The following is a 20,385-nucleotide window of genomic DNA, read 5'->3' as shown; positions in this document are numbered from 1 at the left end:
GGGTTTGGATGGATTTTGGGTGGGTTTAAAGGGATTTTGGGCCATTTCAGGAGGTTTCACCCACTCTTGAGGAAGGCAGCCAGGTCGTAGAGCGCGCGGTCCTCGGAGCCGCCGGGGTTTGGGTGAGTTTTGGGTGGGTTTGGGTTTGGGCAGGTTTGGTGAATTCTGGGTGGGTTTTGGGCGGGTTTTGATGGATTTTGGGCGGGTCTGGGTGGGTTTTGGGCAGGTTTGGGTGGATTTTGGGTGGGTTTAAAGGCATTTTGGGGCATTTCAGGACATTTCACCCACTCTTGAGGAAGGCAGCCAGGTCGTAGAGCGCGCGGTCCTCGGAGCCGCTGGGTTTGGGTGGGTTTGGGTGGGTTTGGGTTGGTTTGATGAATTCTGGGTGGATTTTGGGCGGGTTTGGGTGGATTTTGGGCGGGTCTGGGTGGATTTTGGGTGGGTTTAAAGGCATTTTTGGGGCGTTTCACCCACTCTTGAGGAAGGCGGCCAGGTCATAGAGCGCGCGGTCCTCGGAGCCGCTGGGTTTGGGTGAGTTTTGGGTGGGTTTGGTGAATTCTGGGCGGGTCTGGGTGGGTTTTGGGCGGGTTTGGTGGGTCTGGGCTGGATTTAACGGGGTTTTTGGGGTATTTTGGGGCGTTTCACCCACTCTTGAGGAAGGCGGCCAGGTCATAGAGCGCGCGGTCCTCGGAGCCGCCGTCCCAGCGCGGCAGGGCCAGCCCGTTGTGCGGCTGCAGCCGGAACGAGTCCCGGCGCCAGTCCACCACCACCACCCGCGCCGGGTCGCGGTTCAGGCACGAGATGTCCTGCGGGACGCCCCGAATCTGAGTTTTCCGCCCCAAAAAGGGGGTCCGGGGTCCCCGGGGGGGCCCACCTTGACGTGGTGGCCGTCCATGTAGCGCGTGGCGTCGCGGAAGAGCCGGTAGGAGACGAAGCCGTGCGGGTCGATGGAGTCGATCAGCGGGAACGCCGTCTGCGGGGCAGCGGGCAGTTCGGGGGGTTTGGGGGGGCTTTTTGGGGTTGTTTCGGGGGGTTTGGGGTTGTTTTCGGGGGGTTTGGGGTTGTTTTAAGGGTTTTGGGGTTGTTTTCAGGGAGTTTTGGGTCATTTCGGGGGGTTTGGGGGTAATTTCTGGGGGGGGTTGGGGTTGTTTTCGGGGGGTGTAATTCCGGGGGTTTGGGGCAAATTCCGGGTGGTTTGGGCAAATTCCGGGGGTTTGGGGCAAATTCCGGGTGGTTTGGGCAAATTCCGGGGGTTTGGGGCAAATTCCGGGTGGTTTGGGCAAATTCCGGGGGTTTGGGGCAAATTCCCACAGTTTTGGGAAAAATTCCGGAGGTTTTGGGGGAAATTCTGGGGGTTTTGGGGCAAATTTGGTGGTTTTGGGGCAAATTCTGGAGGTTTTGGGGCAGATCCTGGAGGTTTGGGGCAAATCTCGGAGGTTTTGGGGCAAATTCTGGGCGTTTGGGGCAAATTCCAGTGGTTTGGGGCAAATTCCGGGGGTTTTGGGGCAAATTCTAGGGGTTTTGGGGCAAATTTGGCGGTTTTGGGGCAAATTCTGGAGATTTTGGGCAAATTCCGGAGGTTTTGGGGTTTTTGGGGTCCCTCACCGACCACTCGGGGTGCAGCAGGATTTTTTTGGTGGTTTTTGGGCTGGTTTTGAGCTGTTTTTGGGGGGTTTTGAGCTGGTTCTTTTTTGGGGTTTTGAGCGTTTTTTTTGGGGGGATTTTGGGGTTTTTTGGGTCGGGGGGTTCTCGGGGTCCCTCACCGACCACTCGGGGTGCAGCAGGATCTTTTTGGTGGTTTTTGGGCTGGTTTTGAGCCGTTTTTGGGGGGATTTTGGGGTTTTTTGGGTCGGGGGGTTCTCGGGGTCCCTCACCGACCACTCGGGGTGCAGCAGGATCTTTTTGGTGGTTTTTGGGCTGGTTTTGAGCCGTTTTTGGGGGGATTTTGGGGGTTTTTGAGCCGTTTTTTGGGGTTTTGAGCCATTTTTGAGCCATTCTTTGGGGGATTTTGGGGTTTTTTGGGTCTGGGGGTTCTCGGGGTCCCTCACCGACCACTCGGGGTGCAGCAGGACCCCCGTGAGCTCGATGACCAGCGTGTAGGGGGGTTGGTAGTAGGGCTCCTGCAGGGGGTCGGGCAGCAGCCGCGCGCTCGTCGGCTCGATGATCATCTGGGGCAGAATTGGGGCAAAATTGGGGAGATTTGGGACAAAATTGGGACATTTGGGGACATTGGGGAGAGCTTGTGGGCGCGATGATCATCTGGGGGCAGAATTGGGGCAAAATTGGGACATTTGGGACAAAATTGGGGAGATTTGGGACAAAATTGGGGCAAAATTGGGGCAAAATTGGGACAAAATTGGGACATTTGGGGACATTGGGGAGAGCTTGTGGGCTCGATGATCATCTGGGGCAAAATTGGGGATGAAACTGGGACATCTGGGACAAAATTGGGATATTTGGGACAAAATGGGGACATTTTGGGCATTGGGGACACAAACAGGGACACTGGGAGCCCCCAAGCCCCCCCAGGACCCCCACTCCCAGTGCCCCCAGTGCCCCCCCCCGTCCCCTCACCTTGTCCCCGTGCTCGTCCACGGCGTTGCTGCCTGCGGGGACAGAGGGGACAATGGGGACATTTGGGGACATTGGGGACACTTTGGGGACAATGGGGACACTTTGGGGACATGGAGGAGTGTCCCTGCAGTGTCCTGGGGGGACAGGGGACACTTGGGGACACTGGGGACGTTTTGGGGGACATTTGGGGACACCTGGGGACACTGCTGGCAATCTGGGACCTTTTTGGTGACATTTTGAGGACTCTCTGGGGGCATTTGGGGACACTGGTGACGTTTTGGGGGACATTTGGGGACACCTGGTGACACTGCTGGCAATCTGGGGACACCTGGGGACACTTTGGGGACACTTTGGGGACACCTGGGACCTTTTTGGTGACACTGGTGGCAGTTTGGGGACACCTGGGACATTTTTGGGGACATTTTGGGGACTCTCTGGGGGCATTTGAGGACACTGGTGACACCTTTGGTCACTCTGGGGACACCGAGGGACCCCTGTGGTGACATTGGGGGCATTTTGGGGACACTCTGGGGACACTCAGGGACCTTTGGGGACACTCAGGTGACACCGGTGACCCTTTTGGGGACACTCTGGGGACACTCTGGGGACACTTTGGGGACCTCTGGTGACACTCAGGGACCTCTGAGGACACTCAGGGACCTTTGGTGACACTGGTGACATTTGGGGACACTCAGGTGACACTCTGAGGACACTCAGGGACCCCTGTGGGGACCCTCAGGTGACATTTGGGGACACTCTGGGGACACCTGTGCCAGGTGTGCCACTCACCGAACACGTAGAGCACGGCGGCGCCGCCCGAGGCCGCCAGGAGCCCCCCCAGGCGCAGCAGCAGTGGCCGCAGGGACCCCCGGGACCCCTGAGACCCCCGGGGTGGCTCCTCAGGGTCCTGAGGGGGGTCACTGGATACCTGGGGACAGGTGAGAGGGGATAGGGGACACCTGAAGACCACCTGGAGACCCCCGGGGGACACCTGGGGACCCCCAGGGACACCTGGGCACAGCCTGGGGACTCTCGGGGGACACCTGAGGGACACTCGGGAACCCCTGGGGGACACCTGGGGACCACCCAGTGACACCCGGGCACACCTGGGGACACCTGGGAGATACCCGGGGACCCCTGGGGGCACCTCAGGACCACCCGGGGACACCTGGGCACACCTGAGGACAAGAGGGGAGCCCCAGCCACGTGCAGAGGGGACACCTGGGCACACCCGGGCACACCTGGGGACCCCTGAAGGACCCCTGGGGACATCTGGGGGACACTCGGGGACCCCCGGGAGCCTGGGGACAAGAGGGGAGCCCCAGCCACGTGCAGAGGGGACACCTGGGGACACCTGGGCACACCTGGGGACACCTGGGCACACCTGGGGACACCTGCGGACACCGGGGGGACACCTGGGGACCCCTGAAGGACCCCTGGGGACATCTGGGGGACACTCGGGGACCCCCGGGGACAGCCCAGTGACACCCGGGGCACACGTAGGGACCCCTGAGGGACCCCTGGTGACACCCGGGGCACACCTGGGGGACACCCGGACACACCTTGGGCACACCTGGGGGACCCCCGGTGCCCCCCGCGCCCCCCGCCCGCCCTCACCTGGCGCTGCCGCACTGACCCCAAAATCAGCCCCAAAATCAACCAAATTCACCCAGACTGGCCCCAAAATGGGCCCTCAAACCAGCCCCAAATTCACCCAGACTGGCCCCAAAATGGGCCCTCAAACCAGCCCCAAATTCACCCAGACTGGCCCCAAAACCTACCCCGAACCAGCCCCAAAACTGGCCTGAAAATCAGCCCCAAATCCCCTGAAAGTGGCCCCAGAATGGGCTCTGAAACCAGCCCCAAACCCCCCAAAATTTGCCCCAAAATGGGCCCCAAAATCAGCCCCAAATCTCCCAAAACGGGTCTGGAAATCAGCCCAAAATTCCCCCAAAACTTGGCCCAAAATCAGCCCCAAATCCCCCAGAAAGGGCCCAAAACCCAACCCCAAATCTACCAAAATTTGCCCCAAAATGGGCCCCAAAACCAGCCCAAAATTCCCAAAACACCTGCCCCAAACCAGCCCCAAATCCCCCGGAATTTGCCCCAAAACCGAAGCGCTGCGCCCGCGGTTCTTTATTGAACACCAAAACCAGAAACAGCAACTGAGGGGAGAGCAGGAACGGGGCAGAAAACGGGCAAAAATGGGCAAAAATGGGCAAAAAAGGGGCAGAAAATGGGCAGAAAATGGGGCAATAAAAGGGTAAAAAATGGGCAAAAAAGGGGAAGAAAATGGGGCAGAAAATGGATTAAAAAAAAAGGGAAAAAATGGGCAAAAAAGGGGCAGAAAATGGGTAAAAAAGGGGCAGAAATGGGGCAATAAATGGGTAAAAAAAGGAGCAGAAATGGGTAAAAAATGGGCAATAAAGAGCAAAAAATGAGAAAAAAAGGCAAGAAAAGGGGCAATAAAGGGGTAAAGAATGGGCAAAAAAGGAGGGAAAAAAGGGGCAGAAAAGGGGATAAAAAAGGAGCAGAAATGAGTCAGAAAAGGGTGAAAAATGGGCGGAAATGGGCGAAAATGGCCAAAAAATGGGCAAAAATGGGCAAAAAAGGGGCAGAAAATGGGCAGAAAATGGGGCAATAAAAGGGTAAAAAATGGGCAAAAAAGGGGAAGAAAATGGGGCAGAAAATGGATTAAAAAAAAAGGGACAAAAATGGGCAAAAAAGGAGGAAAAAAGGAGCAAAAAAGGAGGGAGAAAAGGGCAGGAAGGGGGCGGGCAGCGGGAAATGGGTCTGGGGGCTGCGGGGGGCTCAGGCCTCCAGCAGCTTGCCCAGGAAGCGCAGGTTGAGGATCTTGAGCTGCTCCTCCAGGTCCATGCGCACGATGCCGTCCTCGCCGTCGATGCTCAGCAGGATCCCGGTGGCCTCGCGGTCCTCCCCCAAAATCACCTTCACCTGCGGGGGAAAAACGGGGGTTTGGGGGGCTCGGGGTGGTCCCAGAAGGGACTGGGGAGGCTCCTCCAGCAGCTTGCCCAGGAAGCGCAGGTTGAGGATCTTGAGCTGCTCCTCCAGGTCCATGCGCACGATGCCGTCCTCGCCGTCGATGCTCAGCAGGATCCCGGTGGCCTCGCGGTCCTCCCCCAAAATCACCTTCACCTGGGGGGGAAATGGAAATTTGGGGGGCTCAGGGGGGTCCCAGAGAGGCCAGGATGGATTTGGGGGGCTCAGGGGGGGGTTTGGAGGGGTCTGGATGGTCCCAGAGGGGATTTAGGGGGGATTTGGGGACCTCAAAGGGGATTTGGGGGACTCAGAAGGGATTTGGGGGTCCCCAGGTGTCCCCTGGGGGGTCCCCAGGTGAGTTTTGGGGTCCCAGGTATATTTTGGGGATCCCTCTGTGTTTTTGGGGTCCCCAGGGGTGATTTTGGGGTCCCCAGGGGTGATTTTGGGGTCCCCAGGTACATTTTGGGGTCCCGGGTGTTTTTGGGGTCCCACCTTGTTGCTCTTGGTGGGCGTGACGGGCTCCAGGTGCTCGCTGGACACGCTCACCACCTTCTCGCTGTCCTTCAGGTACACCGAGCACATCCCGCCCTGGGGGGGCAGGGGTCAGCCCCAAAGTCACCCCAAAAATACCCCAAAAACTCCCCAAAATTACCAAAAAAATCCCCACAAAAATCCCCCCAAAGTGACCCCAAAAATCCCCCAAAAACTCTACAAAATGACCCAAAAAAATCCCCACAAAAATCCTCCCAAAGTGACCCCAAAAATCCCCCAAAAACTCTACAAAATGACCCAAAAAAATCCCCACAAAAATCCCCCCAAAGTGACCCCAAAAATCCCCACAAAAAGCCCCAAAAAATTACCCCAAAAAATCCCCCAAAACCCCCCTGGAATGACCCAAAAAATCTCCACAAAAATCCCCACAAATATCCTCCCAAAACCTCCCTGAAACACCCCCAAATATTCCTCAAAAACCCCCCAAAAATGACCACAAAAATCCCCCAAAATCCCCTCCAAAATGACCCCAAAAAATTCCTCAAATCCCGTCCAAAATGCCCCCAAATATCCCCCCACAATGACCGCAAAAATCCCCTAGAAACCCCCCTGGAAGGGGGTCCCGGGTAGGCCATGGGGGAGGGCGTGGGGTGGTAGCTGGCCGGCGAGTGCGTGTTCTGGTAGCCCACCGGGCTTGGGGCCACCTGGTGGTAGCTCTGGGGGGAGGGGCTGGGCTGGTAGGAGCCCTGGGGGGAGGGGACGGCGTAGGGCGAGAACTGCTCCGTGTTGTACCTGGGGACAGGGGGGGACGCCTGGGGTCACGCCCGGGGGGTCCCCGGGGGGTCCCGGCACCCCCCAGAGCTCCCCCCTTTCACGGCAGATTTTGGGCCCCCAAACTCCATTTTTCTCCATTTTTCCCCCATTTTTTTCCCATTTTTCCCCCATTTTTTCCCATTTTCCCCCCAATTTTTCCCCATTTTTCCCCCAATTTTTCCCCATTTTTTTTCATTTTTACCCATTTTTTACCCAATTTTTACACATTTTTTACCCAATTTTCCCCCATTTTTACCCAATTTTTTTTCATTTTTACCCATTTTTTACCCAATTTTTACACATTTTTTACCCAATTTTCCCCCATTTTTACCCATTTCTTTTTCATTTTTACCCATTTTTTTACCCAATTTTTACCCAATTTTTCCCCATTTTTTACCTATTTTTTTTTTGTTTTTTTACCCATTTTTTACCCCATTTTTCCTCAATATTTAACCCAATTTTTCCACATTTTTTTACCCAACATTTCCCCAATTTTTACGCAATTTTTCGCCATTTTTTTCATTTTTTACCCAATTTTTCCACATTTTTTACCTATTTTTTTTTTCGGGTTTTTACCCATTTTTTACCCAATTTTTCCCCAATATTTAACCCAATTTTTCCACATTTTTTACCCAATATTTCCCCAATTTTTACGCAATTTTTCCCCATTTTTTTCATTTTTTACCCATTTTTTACCCAATTTTTCCCCAATATTTAACCCAATTTTTCCACATTTTTTTACCCAACATTTCCCCAATTTTTACGCAATTTTTCGCCATTTTTTTCATTTTTTACCCAATTTTTCCACATTTTTTACCCAATTTTTCCCCCACTTTTTTTCCCATTTTCCCCAATTTTTCCCCCATTTTTCCCCCGATTTCCCCCCCTTTTTAACCCTTTATAACCCATTTTAAATCCATTTTTCACCCTTTTTGGGTCCCCAGGACCATTCACCCTTTCCCCCCACATCCCCACCCCACCCATTTTGGGGTCCCCCCGGATTTTGGGGTATTTCAGTGGATGTGGGGTGGATTTTGGGGTGTATTTCGGGGGGATTTTGGGGTATTTTGGGGGGGTTTCGGGGTATTTTGGGGTCCCCACTCACATGGCGGGCGTGCCGGGGGTCTGGGGGTTGTAGGGCTGGCTGACTTGGGGGGACGCGGGGTCGGGGTACCCCGGGGTCTGCGGGTTGGGGGTGCCCCCGTAGCCCTGCGGGGAGGGGGTGGGCTCGTCCTCGAAGCCGTACTCGAAATCCTCGTCGGCCCTGGGGGGAAAAAATGGGGAGGGGGCCCCAAAAAATGGGAACACAACCCCAGAGAAAAAAGGAATTGGGGAGGGGTCCCCAGGAATGGAGGGAAAATGGGGAGGGGGCCCCAAAAATGGGAACACAACCCCAAAACACAGGGGGAAAATGGGGAGGGGTCCCCAAAAAATGGGAACACAACCCCAAAACAGAGTGGGGAATTGGGGAGGGGTCCCCAGAAATGGGAACACAACCCCAGAGAAAAAAGGAATTGGGGAGGGGTCCCCAGGAATGGAGGGAAAATGGGGAGGGGTCCCCAAAAAATGGGAACACATCCACAAATCAGAGCGGGGAACTGGGGAGGGGTCCCCAGGAATGGGGGCAAAATGGGGAGGGGTCCCCAAGAATGGGAACCCACCCCCAAAACACAGGGCAGGGGAATTGGGGAGGGGTCCCCAAAGGGACCAAAAGGGTTTTTTTGGGGGGGTCTCATCCTGAGGGTGTGCTGGGGTTGTTATTTTGGGTGGGGGTCTCCCCTGGAGGGCTGTTGGGGTTATTTTGGGTGGGGGTCTCCCCTGGAGGGCTGTTGGGGTTATTTTGGGTGGGGGTCTCACCTGGAGGGCGTGTTGGGGTTGTTGGGGTCCCAGGCCCCGCTCTGGGCCGGGGTCCTGCTCCCGTCGTGCAGGGGGGTCTGCGAGCCGTAGTGGGGGGTGCGGCTCCCTGGGGACCCCGAAATCGCCGTCACCCCCTGGGGACCACCCAGGGACCCCCCAGAGACCACCCAGGGACCCCCAGAGACCCCCGAGGGACACCCCAAAATCGCTGTCACCCCCTGGGGACCCCCAAGGACCCCCGAGGGACATCCCCAAAACCACTATCACCCCTGGGACCCCCCAAAAGCACCGTCACCCCCTGGGGACACCATCACCCCCAGGACCCCCAAGAGCCCCCCAGGGTCCCCAAGGTCCCCAGCACTGTCCCCATCTGTCCCTGTGTCCCCAATGTCCCCAGAACCCCCCCAGAAGGACCCCTGACCCCCGGAACTGTCCCCAGAATTGTCCCCAATGTCCCCAGCAGTGTCCCCATGTCCCTGTACCCCAATGTCCCCATGTCCCCAGCAGTGTCCCCAATGTCCCCATGTCCCCACTCACCGTCATGCAGCGGGGTCTGCGAGCCGTACATGGGCGTGCGGGACCCCGAGCCATACAGGGGCTGTCCCCATGTCCTGTGTCCCCATGTCCCCATGTCCCTGTACCCCCATGTCCCTGTACCCCAATGTCCCCAGCAGTGTCCCCAATGTCCCCAGCAGTGTCATCCCCCCGGGGGGTTTTTTTGGGGGGTTTTGGGGGGGTCTCAGAGGCGCACCCACCTTTGTAGGGCCCCTGGGAGATGCGCACCGTCTGCCCGATCAGGTCGTTGTCGCGGCGCCCGCGGCCCCGGCTCAGCCCCCCGGCCCCAAATCCGCCCCTCTGCCCTGCAGGGGTGGGTGGGGGGCTCAGCGGGGCCCCCGAGGGTCCCCAGAGCCCCCCGGGACCCCTCCCCAAAGGCACTCACCGGCCCCACTGGGGTGCATGGGGCTGCTGATGCGCGGCGACATCGGCGTGAAGCCGCACATGGCGAAGTTGGTGACGTCCCGGGGCTGGGGAGGGGGAAAAGGGGGTCGGAATGGGGGGAGAAAGGGGGAAAAGGGGAAAACGGGGGGCGCTGGGGAGGGGGCTCACCTTGGAGCCCCCCGCCAGCACCAGGTGCCGCGTCTTGCAGACGAACATGCCGCCGTTCTCCACCAGCTTCTTGCAGTGCAGGAAGGCGAAGCCGCGGAACAGGTGGCGGATCTCGCCCTCGCGGCCCTGCGGGCAGGGTCAGACCCCTCCCCAAATTACTGCCTGAGACCCCCCCAGACTGCTGGGGGAGCCCCCCAAATTACTGCCTGAGACCCCCGCAAATTATACTGTGAGACCCCCCCAAATGCTGGGGGAGAGCCCACAAATTATTGGGTGAGACCCCTCCCCAAATTACTGCCTGAGAGCCTCCCAAGCTGCTGGGGGAGACCCTCCCCAAATTTACTGTGTGAGACCCCCCAAAATTCCTGAGGATGCCCCCAAACCTCCCCCCCAAACCTCTCAGGGACCCCCCAGAGCCCCCAAACCCCCCCAGGGACCCCAGACCCACGGAGTGGGGGCCGTCGATGACTTTGACGATGTCCTTGACGTGGATGTTGTTCTGCTCCGAGTCCAGCGCCACGGCGAAGCGATTGTCCTTCTTGCGGCTGACGGCCTGGTGCCGCACCGTCACCACCTTGCCGTACATGTTCAGCACCTGGGACAGGTGAGACACACCTGAGTGTACCTGGATCACACCTGGATGTACCTGAGATACACCTGGGACAGGTGAGATACACCTGGATACACCTGGGACACCTGGGATAGCTGGGACACAGCTGGGGCTGGCTGGTGGCGCACCGTCACCACCTTGCCGTACATGTTCAGCACCTGGGACAGGTGGGACACACCTGAGATACACCTGGATGTACCCGAGATACACCTGGGATACACCTGGGACACACCCAGGGCTGGCTGGTGGCGCACCATCACCACCTTACCGTACATGTTCAGCACCTGCACAGGTGAGACACGCCTGAGACACCTGAGATACACCTGAGATACATCTGGATGTACCTGAGATACACCTGGGATACACCTGGGATACACCTGGGACACCTGGGATACACCCCATGTCCGTGGGGTTCTGTGGGATTTTTTGGGGGGATTTTTTTGAGAATTTCCGTGGAGTTTTGGGGGATTTTTGGGGGGGATTTCTGTGGGATTTTGGGGGATTTTTTGAGGGGATTTTGGTCAGGATTTGAGGGGGATTTCTCTTGGGTTTTGGGGGATTTTTTGGGAGGATTTTTTTTAGGATTTCCGTGGGGTTTTGGGGGATTTTTTGGGGGATTTTTCTGAGCATTTCCGTGGAGTTTTCTGGGATTTTTGGGGGGATTTGGGGCAGGATTTGGGGGGGGGATTTCTCTTGGGTTTTGGGGGATTTTTTGGGAGGATTTTTTTTAGGATTTCCGTGGGGTTTTGGGGGATTTTTTGGGGGATTTTTGACGGGGATTTCAGTAGGATTTCTGTGGGGTTTTGGGGGATTTCTTGGGAGGGATTTCAGGAGGATTTCCGTGGGATTCTGTGGGATTTTTTGGGGGGATTTTTTTGAGAATTTCTGTGGGGTTTTGGGGGATTTTTTGGGGGATTTTTCTGAGCATTTCCGTGGAGTTTTCTGGGATTTTTGGGGGGATTTGGGGCAGGATTTGGGGGGGATTTGGGGGTCTCACCTGGAAGGTCTCCCGCTCCAGGCGCACGATGACCCCCACGGTTTGGGGGTCCAGCTGCACCAGCTCCCCCCACTCGTGCTGCCCCCCCACGTCCACGCCCGAGGCCGTCTCGGAGCAGAGCTGCAGGTCCCGGGGCAGCACCTTCAGCTGGGGCGGGAAGGGGAGAGCTGGGGACCCAAAACTGCCGGATTTCACCCCAAAACCCAGCAGCTCTGCTTTCACCCCGAAACCGCCCGATTTCACCCCAAAACCCTGCCCCAGATCTGCTTTCACCCCGAAACCGCCCGATTTCACCCCAAAACCCTGCCCCAGATCTGCTTTCACCCCAAAACCGCCCGATTTCACCCCAAAACCCGGCCCCAGATCTGCTTTCACCCCAAAACCGCCCGATTTCACCCCAAAACCCGGCCCCAGATCTGCTTTCACCCCAAAACCGCCAGATTTTTCCCGTTTTCACAGTTTTTTGCCCCATTCCCACCTCGTGCATAGTCAGGTCAGAGAACAGGATCACGAAGTTCTCCTCCACCCTCTGTTTCCCCTGATTTTATCCCATTTTACCCCACTTTTATGCCGTTTTTTCCCTGATTTTCACCATTTTTTCACCATTTTCCCCCATTTTTTCCCGTTTTCACCATTTTTCGCCCCATTCCCACCTCATGCATAGTCAGGTCAGAGAACAGGATCACGAAGTTCTCCTCCCTTCTCCATTTCCCCTGATTTTAACTCATCTTTATGCCATTTCCCCCCTATTTTTCACTGTTTTTTTCTAATTTTCACCATTTTCCCCCATTTTTTCCCGTTTTCGCCGTTTTTCGCCCCATTCCCACCTCGTGCATGGTGAGGTCGGAGAACAGGATGACGAAGTTCTCCTCCCTGCTCCATTTCCCCCAGTTTAATCTTGTTTTACCCCATTTTTATGCCATTTTCCCCCCGTTTTTTCCAATTTTTTCACCGTTTTTTCCCGTTTTTTCCCGTTTTCGCCCCATTCCCACCTCGTGCATGGTGAGGTCGGAGAAGAGGATGACGAAGTTCTCCTTCCCTCTCCATTTCCCCTGATTCGATCCCATTTTACCCCATTTTTATGCCTTTTTTCCCATTTTTTCACCGTTTTTTCACCGTTTTTTCCCGTTTTCGCCCCATTCCCACCTCGTGCATGGTGAGGTCGGAGAAGAGGATGACGAAGTTCTCCTCCACCCTGACGATGAGCCCGGTGTCCCCCTCGAAGCGCCCGGCGATCACCTTGACGTGGTCGCCCATCCTGAAGTACTTCCGCAGCTCCTGCGCCGGGAACTCCAGCATGTCCTGCAAAACCCCAAATTCCCGCTTTAGCGCCCCAAAACCGCCCCCGTTTGGGGATTTTGGGGGTTTCGGGGCGCTCCCCACCTTGAGGTCCTCGTGCTTGGGCATGATGGTGATCTTGTTGCCGTCCACGCTGAGGATTTTGCCCTGCAGGTTGATGAGCTCCCCCTCGCACACCTCCACGTTGTCGCCCGGCTGGAAGTTGTGCTCCCGCTCCTTCCCTGGGGGTTTTTTGGGGTGAATTCCGGCGGTTTCGGGGCACTTTGGGGCGGGGCAGTGGGGGACCCTCGTACCTGTGCTCTCGGTCACCACCTCCAGGTCGATGCCCTCGGGTTGGTCCTCGAACTTCTCCAGCTCGGACAGGGTGGGCTTGACGCCCTCCGTGATCTGGGTTTGGGGGGAAATCCCGAGGTTTGGGGCAAAAACGGGGCTGGGGCTGCAGCGGGCGGGGTTAAGGGTCAAAATTGTGGGGTTTTGGGTTCAAACTTAGGGGTTCTGGGTTCAAATTTGGGGGTTTAAGGATCAAATTTGGGGATCTCGTGTTCAAATTTGGGAGGTTTGGGTTCACATTTGTTAGGTTCGGGTTCAAACAAGCAAGTTTTGGGCTGGAAGAGGCAGATTTTGGCTGGAACAGGCACATTTTGGGGTGGGAGAGGCGGATTTCGGCCAGAACAGGCCCATTTGGGCCAGACCAGCCCATTTTGGGTCAGATTCCCTCAGATCTGGCTCACCACGGCCGACATGGCGAAGCTCTTGAACAGGAACATTTTGGGGTGGATTTTGGCCCATTTTGGGCTGGATTTTGGCAGATTTTGGACAGACCAGGCTGGGGCTGCAGCGGGCGGGGTTAAGGGTCAAAATTGTGGGGTTTTGGGTTCAAACTTAGGGGTTCTGGGTTCAAATTTGGGGGTTTAAGGATCAAATTTGGGGATTTCGTGTTCAAATTTGTGAGGTTTGCGTTCACATTTGTTAGGTTCGGGTTCAAACAAGCGGGTTTTGGGCTGGAAGAGGCAGATTTTGGCTGGAACAGGCACATTTTGGGGTGGGAGAGGCGGATTTTGGCCAGAACAGGCCCATTTTGGGTCAGATTCCCTCAGATCTGGCTCACCACGGCGGACATGGCGAAGCTCTTGAACAGGAACATTTTGGGCTGGAACAGGCCCATTTTGGGGTGGATTTTGGCAGATTTTTCCCAGACCAGGCCCGTTTAGGGCCAGACCAGCCCATTTTGGGTCAGATTCCCTCAGATCTGGCTCACCACGGCCGACATGGCGAAGCTCTTGAACAGGAACATTTTGGGGTGGATTTTGGCCCATTTTGGGCTGGATTTTGGCAGATTTTGGACAGACCATGCCCATTTTGGGCTGGAACAGGCCCGTTTAGGGTCAGACCAGCCCATTTTGGGGTGAGTTTCAGCAGACTGGGGCTCACCACGGCGGACATGGCGAAGCTCTTGAACAGGAACATTTTGGGCTGGATTTTGGCCCATTTTGGGGTGGATTTTGGCAGATTTTTCCCAGACCAGGCCCATTTAGGGTCAGACCAGCCCATTTTGGGTCAGATTCCCCCAGATTTTAGCTCACCACGGCGGACATGGCGAAGCTCTTGAACAGGAACATTTTGGGCTGGATTTTGGCCCATTTTGGGGTGGATTTTGGCAGATTTTTCCCAGACCAGGCCCGTTTAGGGTCAGACCAGCCCATTTTGGGGTGAGTTTCAGCAGACTGGGGCTCACCACGGCGGACATGGCGAAGCTCTTGAACAGGAACATTTTGGGCTGGATTTTTCCCATACCCTGCCTGTTTTGGGTCACACCGTGCCCATTTGGGGCTGGATTTTGGCCCGTTTTGGGGTGAATTTCAGCAGACTGGGGCTCACCACGGCGGACATGGCGAAGCTCTTGAACAGGAAGCCCTTGCGGCTGTAGCGGTTGCCCTCGAAGATCAGGAAGTCGCCGTCGGAGGCCACGTCCCCGCCCAGGGACCTGCGGGGACACCGGGGGGCTCAGTGGGTTCCTGGGGGGTTTGGGGGGTCCCTGGGGGGTCCCCGGGGGTCCCGGCCGTACCGGATCTTCTCGGCGTCGAAGAGCCGCTGCGGCGGCCGCTTGAACTTCTTGCGCTTGGCGAACCAGTCCTTCTGTGGGGAGGGGAGAGAGAGGGGTCTGCTCGGGGGGGCCAGAGGGGATCCAGAGCTGGGATGGGATCTGATAGGGGATCTGATAGGGGATCTGAGCTGGGGTCTGCTCGGGGGGGACCAGAGGGGATCCACCGGGATGGGATCCACTGGGATGGGATCCACTGAGGTGAGATCTGATAGGGGATCTGAGCTGGGGTCTGCTCGGGGGGACCCAGAGGGGATCCAGAGCTGGGATCTGCTGGGGGATCCACTGGGATGGGATCTGCTGAGTGGGGATCTGCTGGGCTGGGATCTGAGCTGGGATCTTCTCGGCTGGGATCTGACAAGGGATCTCATCAGGGATCTGCTGGGCTGGGATCTGCTGAGCGGGGATCTCAGCAGGGATCTGCTGGGCTGGGATCTGAGTGAGGATCTGATGGGGTTCTGCAGAGCAGGGATCTGCGGGGATCCACCGAGCTGGGATCTGACAGGGGATCCGCTGGGCTGGGATCTGAGCTGGGATCCACTGAGATGGGATCTGAGTGAGAATCTGATAGGGGTTCTGCAGAGCAGGGATCTGCGGGGATCCACCGAGCTGGGATCTGACAGGGGATCTGACAGGGGATCCACTGAGCGGGGATCTGAGCTGGGATCTGCTGGGCTGGAATCTGAGTTGGGATCTGCTGGGATGGGATCTGCTAGGAGATCTGAGTTGGGATCTAGTGAGCCGGTATCTCATCAGGGAATCACTGACTCAGGATCTGACTCTGCAGGGGCTGGGGGGACAGGGTGACATCAGTGTGACATTGGTGTGACACTGGGGACAGCCCTGGATAACCCCAGTGTAACCCCAGTATAACCCTGGTGTGCCTTGTACAGGTGTGACCCCAGGGCCTCCATGTACAGGTGCCCCCTGACGTGCTCGGGGGCCACCACCGACTTGATCTGCAGGGGCTGGGGGGACAGGGTGACACTGCTGTGACATCGGTGTGACATCGGTGTGACATTGGAGACAGCCAGAGACAGCCCAGTACAGCCCAGTGTAACCCCGGTGTTCAGGTGTGCCCCCAGTGTCCCCACGCACAGGTAACCACAGACTTGATCTGCAGGGGCTGGGGGGACAGGGTGACACTGCTGTGACACTGCTGTGACACTGCTGAGACACTGGGGACAGCCCAGTGTAACCCCAGTATAACCCCAGTGTAACCCCGGTGTTCCCCTGTACAGGTGTGCCCCCAGTGTCCCCACGCACAGGTAACCACAGACTTGACCTGCAGGGGCTGGGGGGACAGGGACACCGGGGTGACACCAGTGTGATATTGGGGACAGCCCAGTACAGACCAGTACAGCCCAGTACGGCCCAGTGCGGCCTCAGTGTCCCCAGGTACAGGTGTGACCCCACGTACAGGTGTGTCCCCAGTCCCCCCAGTCCCCTCCAGTTGTTCCCAGTGTCTCTCAGTGCTGAGGGCGATGGCCGTGGCGCGCTCCTCGCCGATCTGGGGCAAAAACGGCAAAATTTGGGCAAAAACGGAAAGGTTTGGGCAAAAACAGAAAGGTTTGGGGAAAAACAGCAAGATTTGGGGAAAAACAGCGGGACTTGGGGAAAAGCAGAAAGGTTTGGGGGAAAACAGCAGGGTTGGGGCAAAACCAGGAGGGTTTGGGGAGAAACAGCAGGGTTTGGGCTCAGAGGGGATTTCTGGGCACAAACCCCTCAGTTTTGGGGTCCCCCAGACCCACCTTGCACTTCACAGTCCAGAGATTGGGGTCCCTGGGGGGGAACAAAAATTCGTTACTTGGGGGTTTGGGCTCAGAGGGGATTTCTGGGCACAAACCCCTCAGTTTTGGGGTCCCCCAGACCCACCTTGCACTTCACAGTCCAGAGATTGGGGTCCCTGGGGGGGAACAAAAATTCGTTATTTTGGGGGTCTGACCCAAATCCCCCCTTTTTTCCACTACCTCAGTTCCCATTTCTGTTAATTCAGCCCCAAATTCCCACTTTTTTGCCCCAAAATTCTGGGTTTTTTGCCCCAAAATCCTGGGGGTTTTGCCCCAAATTCCCATTTTTTCCCCCAGTCCACTTCCCATTTTTTAGCTCTGCCCCAAATTCCTGGTTTTTGATCCAATTTCCTGTTTTCCCCCCCAAATTCCCGTTTTTTTTCCCCCAAATCCCCATTTCCCCCCCAAATTCCCGTTTTTTTCCCCCAAATTCCCATTTTCCCACCCAAATTCCCATTTTTTCCCCCCCAAATTCCCATTTTCCCCCCATATTCCTGTTTTTTTCTCCAAATCCCTGTTTTTTCCCCAGCCCAGTTCTGATTTCTAACTCTGCCCCAAAATCGTGGGGTTTTGCCCCAAATTCCCGTTCTTTTCCCCAAAATCCCATTTTTTCCCCCAAATTCCTGTTTTTTCCCTGGCCCAGTTCTGATTTTTGTTAACCCTGCCCGCAAAATCCTGGTTTTTTGCCCCAAAATCCCATTTTTCCCCCCAAATCCCCATTTTTCCCCCCAAAATCCCGTTTTTCCCCCCAAACCCCCATTTTTGCCCAAAATCCCGGTTTTTCGCCCCAAATCCCCGTTTTCCCCGCTCTCACTTGACGCCGGGCAGCAGCTGCTGCTGGGTGATGTCGTCCGAGAGCTCGTCCGAGCCGCCGTAAACGCTGGAAACGGGGAAAAACACCCAAAATCAGGGGGCGGGGCCGCCCGGGGTCAGCCGGGGTCACTCGGGGTCAGAGCTCAGTGGTCACTCAGTGGTCATTCAGTGGTCTTTTAGGTCACTGGTCACTCGGGGTCACTCAGGTCAGGGGTCACTCAGGGGTCAGAGCTCAGTGGTCACTCAGGTCAGGGGTCACTCAAGTCAGTGATCAATCAGGTCAATGGTCACTCGGGGTCACTCAGATCAGGGGTCACTCAGGTCAGTGGTCACTCAGGGTCAGAGCTCAGTGGTCACTCAGTGGTCATTCAGTGGTCTTTTAGGTCACTGGTCACTCAGGGGTCAGTGGTCACTCAGGGGTCACTCAGGGGTCAGTGGTCACTCAGGGTCACTCAGTGGTCACTCAGGGGTCAGGGGTCACTCAGGAGTCACTCGGGGGTCAGTGGTCACTCAGTGGTCATTCAGGGGTTGCTCAGGGGTCAGTGGTCACTCAGGGGTCACTCAGGGGTCAGGGGTCACTCACGTCTCCCCCACGGAGGACTTGGCGTATTTCTTCATGTAGTACTCGCCCAGCTCCTCCTCGCGCTGGTCCCTGCGGAAATGGGGACAAATCAGCCCGAAACGGGAAAAACGGGAGAAAAATGGGGATAAACGGGGAGAAACGGGAAAAAAACGGGGAAACACGGGGCAAAATCAGCCCGAAACAGGAAAAACGGGAAAAATGGGGAAAAAACGGGGAGAAACGGAGAAAAACGGGGCAAAATCAGACGGAAACGGGAAAAATGGGGAGAAACAGGGAAAACAGGGGGAAATCAGCCAGAAACGGGGAAAACAGGAGAAACGGGGAGAAAAACGGGGGGAAACGGGAAAAATGGGGGGAAATCAGCCAGAAACGGGAAAAATCAGTGAGAAATGGGGAAAACGGGGGAAAAAACAGGGAAAAATGGGAAAAACAGGGGGAAATCAGCCAGAAATGGGAAAAATGGGGGAAAAAACAGGGAAAAATGGGAAAAACAGGGGGAAATCAGCCAGAAATGGGAAAAATGGGGGAAAAAACAGGGAAAAATGGGAAAAACGGGGAAAAAACGGGGCAGAATCACCCGGAAATGGGGAAAACGGGAGAAACGGGGAGGAAAATGGGGGAAAATGGGAAAAACGGGGGGAAATCAGGGAAAAATGGGAAAAAATAGGGGGAAATGGGCAAAAATGGGGAGAAATGGGGGGAAAATGGGGGGAAATGGGGAAAACACAGAAAAACAAGGGGAAAATGGGGAAAATGGGTGAAAACAAGGAAAAAATGTGGGAAAAAGAAGGAAAAAGAGAAAAAATCAGGGAAAATGGAACAAAACCAAGGGAAAATGGGGAACACAAGGGGAAAACGGGGGAAAACAAGGGGAAAATGGGTAAAATGGGTGAAAATGGATGAAAAGCAGGGGAAAATGGGTAAAAATGGGTGAAAACGGGAAAATAAGGGGAAAATGGGGAACAGAAGGGAAAATGAGTAAAAATGGGGGAAAAGAAGGAGAAAATGGGGAACACAAGGGGAAAATGGGGAGAAATGGGGGAAAACAAGGGAAAAATGCGGGAAAAAGAAGAAAAACCAGAAAAAATTAGGGAAAATGGGGGAAAACCAGGGAAAAATGGGGGAAAACAAGGGGAAACAAGGGAAAAATTGGGGAAAACAAGGGAAAAATGGGTAAAAATGGGGGAAAACCAGGGAAAGCAAGGGAAAAGAAGGGGAAAACGGGTGGAAACGAGGGGAAAACGCGTGGAGATGGGGCGGGGGTCCGGGGGTCACCTCCAGAGGTTCTGCAGGCGCCGCGCCCCCGAGCGATCCTCGTCCAGCACCACGTTGTCGATGTTGGAGGCTGAGGAAGAGGAGCGGAGGAAGGTGGGCAGGGCTGGGGCGGGGGGCCCGCAGCCCGGGGGGGTTTGGGGAGGGGTCTTACCTTCGATCTCCTCTGCCCCGGGAGGAGGAGGTGGCGGTGGAGGATGGAGCAAATCAACAGCAAAACCGGGGGGGGAGCGCGGGTTTGGGGGGAAATAATGGAAAAATGCAACAAAAAATCCCCGAGCGAGAGCGGATGAGATGGGGGAGGGGAGGGGACCCCCCGGGAAAGGGGTGGGAAAGGGGGTTTGGGGGGAAAATGGGGTTTTAAGAGGAAAAAGGGATTTGGGGAAAAGGGATTTGGGGGGGAAAAAGGGATTTGGGGGAAAAAGGGGGTTTGGGGAAAAAGGGATTTAGGGGAAAAAGGGATTTGGGGGGAAAATGGGGATTTTGGGGAAAAGGGATTCGGGGGAAAGGGGATTTGGGGGGAAAAAAGGAATTTAAGGGTAAAAGACGGCATTTGAGGAAAAGGGGATTTGGGGGAAAAAGGCATTTGGGGGAAAAAGGGGATTTCAGGGGAAAAGATTTGGGGGAAAAGAAGGGATTTGGGGGGAAAAAGGGGATTTCAGGAAAAACGGATTTGGAGGAAAAAGGGATTTGGGGAGAAAAAGGGGATTTCAGGGGAAGAGATTTGGGGGAAAAAAAGGGATTTGGGGGGAAAAAGGGGATTGTGGTGGGAAGAGAGGATTTAGGGAAAAGGGGATTTTGGGGAAGGAAAGGGGGATTCGGGGAGGGAAAAGGGGATTTGGGAAAAAAGGGATTGGGGAAAAAAGGAGATTTAGGGAAAAGAGGATTTGGGGGAAAATGGGGTTCAGGGAAAACGGGGGTTTGGGGGTGGGGAAAGGGGATTGAGGGAAAAGGGATTTGGGGAAGGAAAAGGGGATTTGGGGATTGGGGAGGGAAAAGGGGATTTGGGGAAGGGAAAAGGGATTTGGGGAAGGAAAAGCAGTTTTGGGGAATGGGGGAGGGGTTTTGGGGAGGGAG

General features: G+C 55.8%; 2 protein-coding genes and 1 long non-coding RNA gene across 3 annotated transcripts; all 3 read right to left on the bottom strand.

Moving 5' to 3' along the window:
• Positions 1–610: 610 nt before the first annotated feature.
• Positions 611–2,212, bottom strand: TIMM50 (translocase of inner mitochondrial membrane 50). Its single transcript, XM_039721052.1, has 3 exons — positions 1,962–2,212; positions 875–973; positions 611–806 (listed from the first exon to the last, which is right to left on the bottom strand). Exons 1-3 carry the CDS (start codon positions 2,166–2,168, stop codon positions 642–644), a joined length of 471 nt encoding a protein of 156 aa, XP_039576986.1. The 5' UTR covers positions 2,169–2,212; the 3' UTR covers positions 611–641.
• Positions 2,213–2,568: 356 nt separating this feature from the next.
• LOC120507900 lies at positions 2,569–4,205 on the bottom strand. The gene is made up of 3 exons (XR_005628871.1): positions 4,192–4,205; positions 3,364–3,502; positions 2,569–2,606 (listed from the first exon to the last, which is right to left on the bottom strand). It is a non-coding gene; the product is annotated as an uncharacterized LOC120507900 (long non-coding RNA).
• Positions 4,206–5,385: 1,180 nt separating this feature from the next.
• Positions 5,386–19,592, bottom strand: SUPT5H (SPT5 homolog, DSIF elongation factor subunit; the record flags this gene model as incomplete). The annotated part of the gene is given in 23 exon segments (XM_039721051.1): positions 5,386–5,730; positions 6,067–6,162; positions 6,672–6,858; positions 7,985–8,143; positions 8,737–8,842; positions 9,274–9,348; positions 9,351–9,596; positions 9,677–9,761; positions 9,844–9,969; positions 10,292–10,438; positions 11,451–11,597; positions 12,597–12,752; positions 12,834–12,970; positions 13,043–13,136; positions 14,628–14,733; positions 14,815–14,964; positions 15,742–15,818; positions 16,271–16,360; positions 16,726–16,756; positions 17,455–17,520; positions 18,037–18,105; positions 19,312–19,381; positions 19,463–19,592. Coding segments are annotated over 23 exon segments (2,895 nt in total), but the record flags the coding sequence as incomplete, so codon positions are not given.
• Between the last annotated feature and the right edge of the window lie 793 nt (positions 19,593–20,385).

The sequence above is a fragment of the Passer montanus genome, unplaced genomic scaffold (genome assembly GCF_014805655.1).
Source record: "Passer montanus isolate IOZ18808 unplaced genomic scaffold, ASM1480565v1 scaffold446, whole genome shotgun sequence".
Lineage (NCBI taxonomy): Eukaryota > Metazoa > Chordata > Aves > Passeriformes > Passeridae > Passer > Passer montanus.
Note: the sequence above shows the minus strand (reverse complement) of the source record. Positions and strands in the feature narration are given on the sequence as shown.

What these genes read in the sequence shown, in the direction of transcription:
- TIMM50 (XM_039721052.1), bottom strand. Translation starts at nt 2,168, where the DNA reads ATGATCATCGAGCCGACGAGCGCGCGGCTGCTGCCCGACCCCCTGCAG. An exon ending in GCTCAAAACCCCAAAAAACG is followed by an intron (nt 974 to 1,961) that starts GCTCAAAAACCC and finishes GCTGCCCCGCAG; the next exon opens with ACGGCGTTCCCGCTGATCGA. An exon ending in TGGACGGCCACCACGTCAAG is followed by an intron (nt 807 to 874) that starts GTGGGCCCCCCC and finishes GGCGTCCCGCAG; the next exon opens with GACATCTCGTGCCTGAACCG.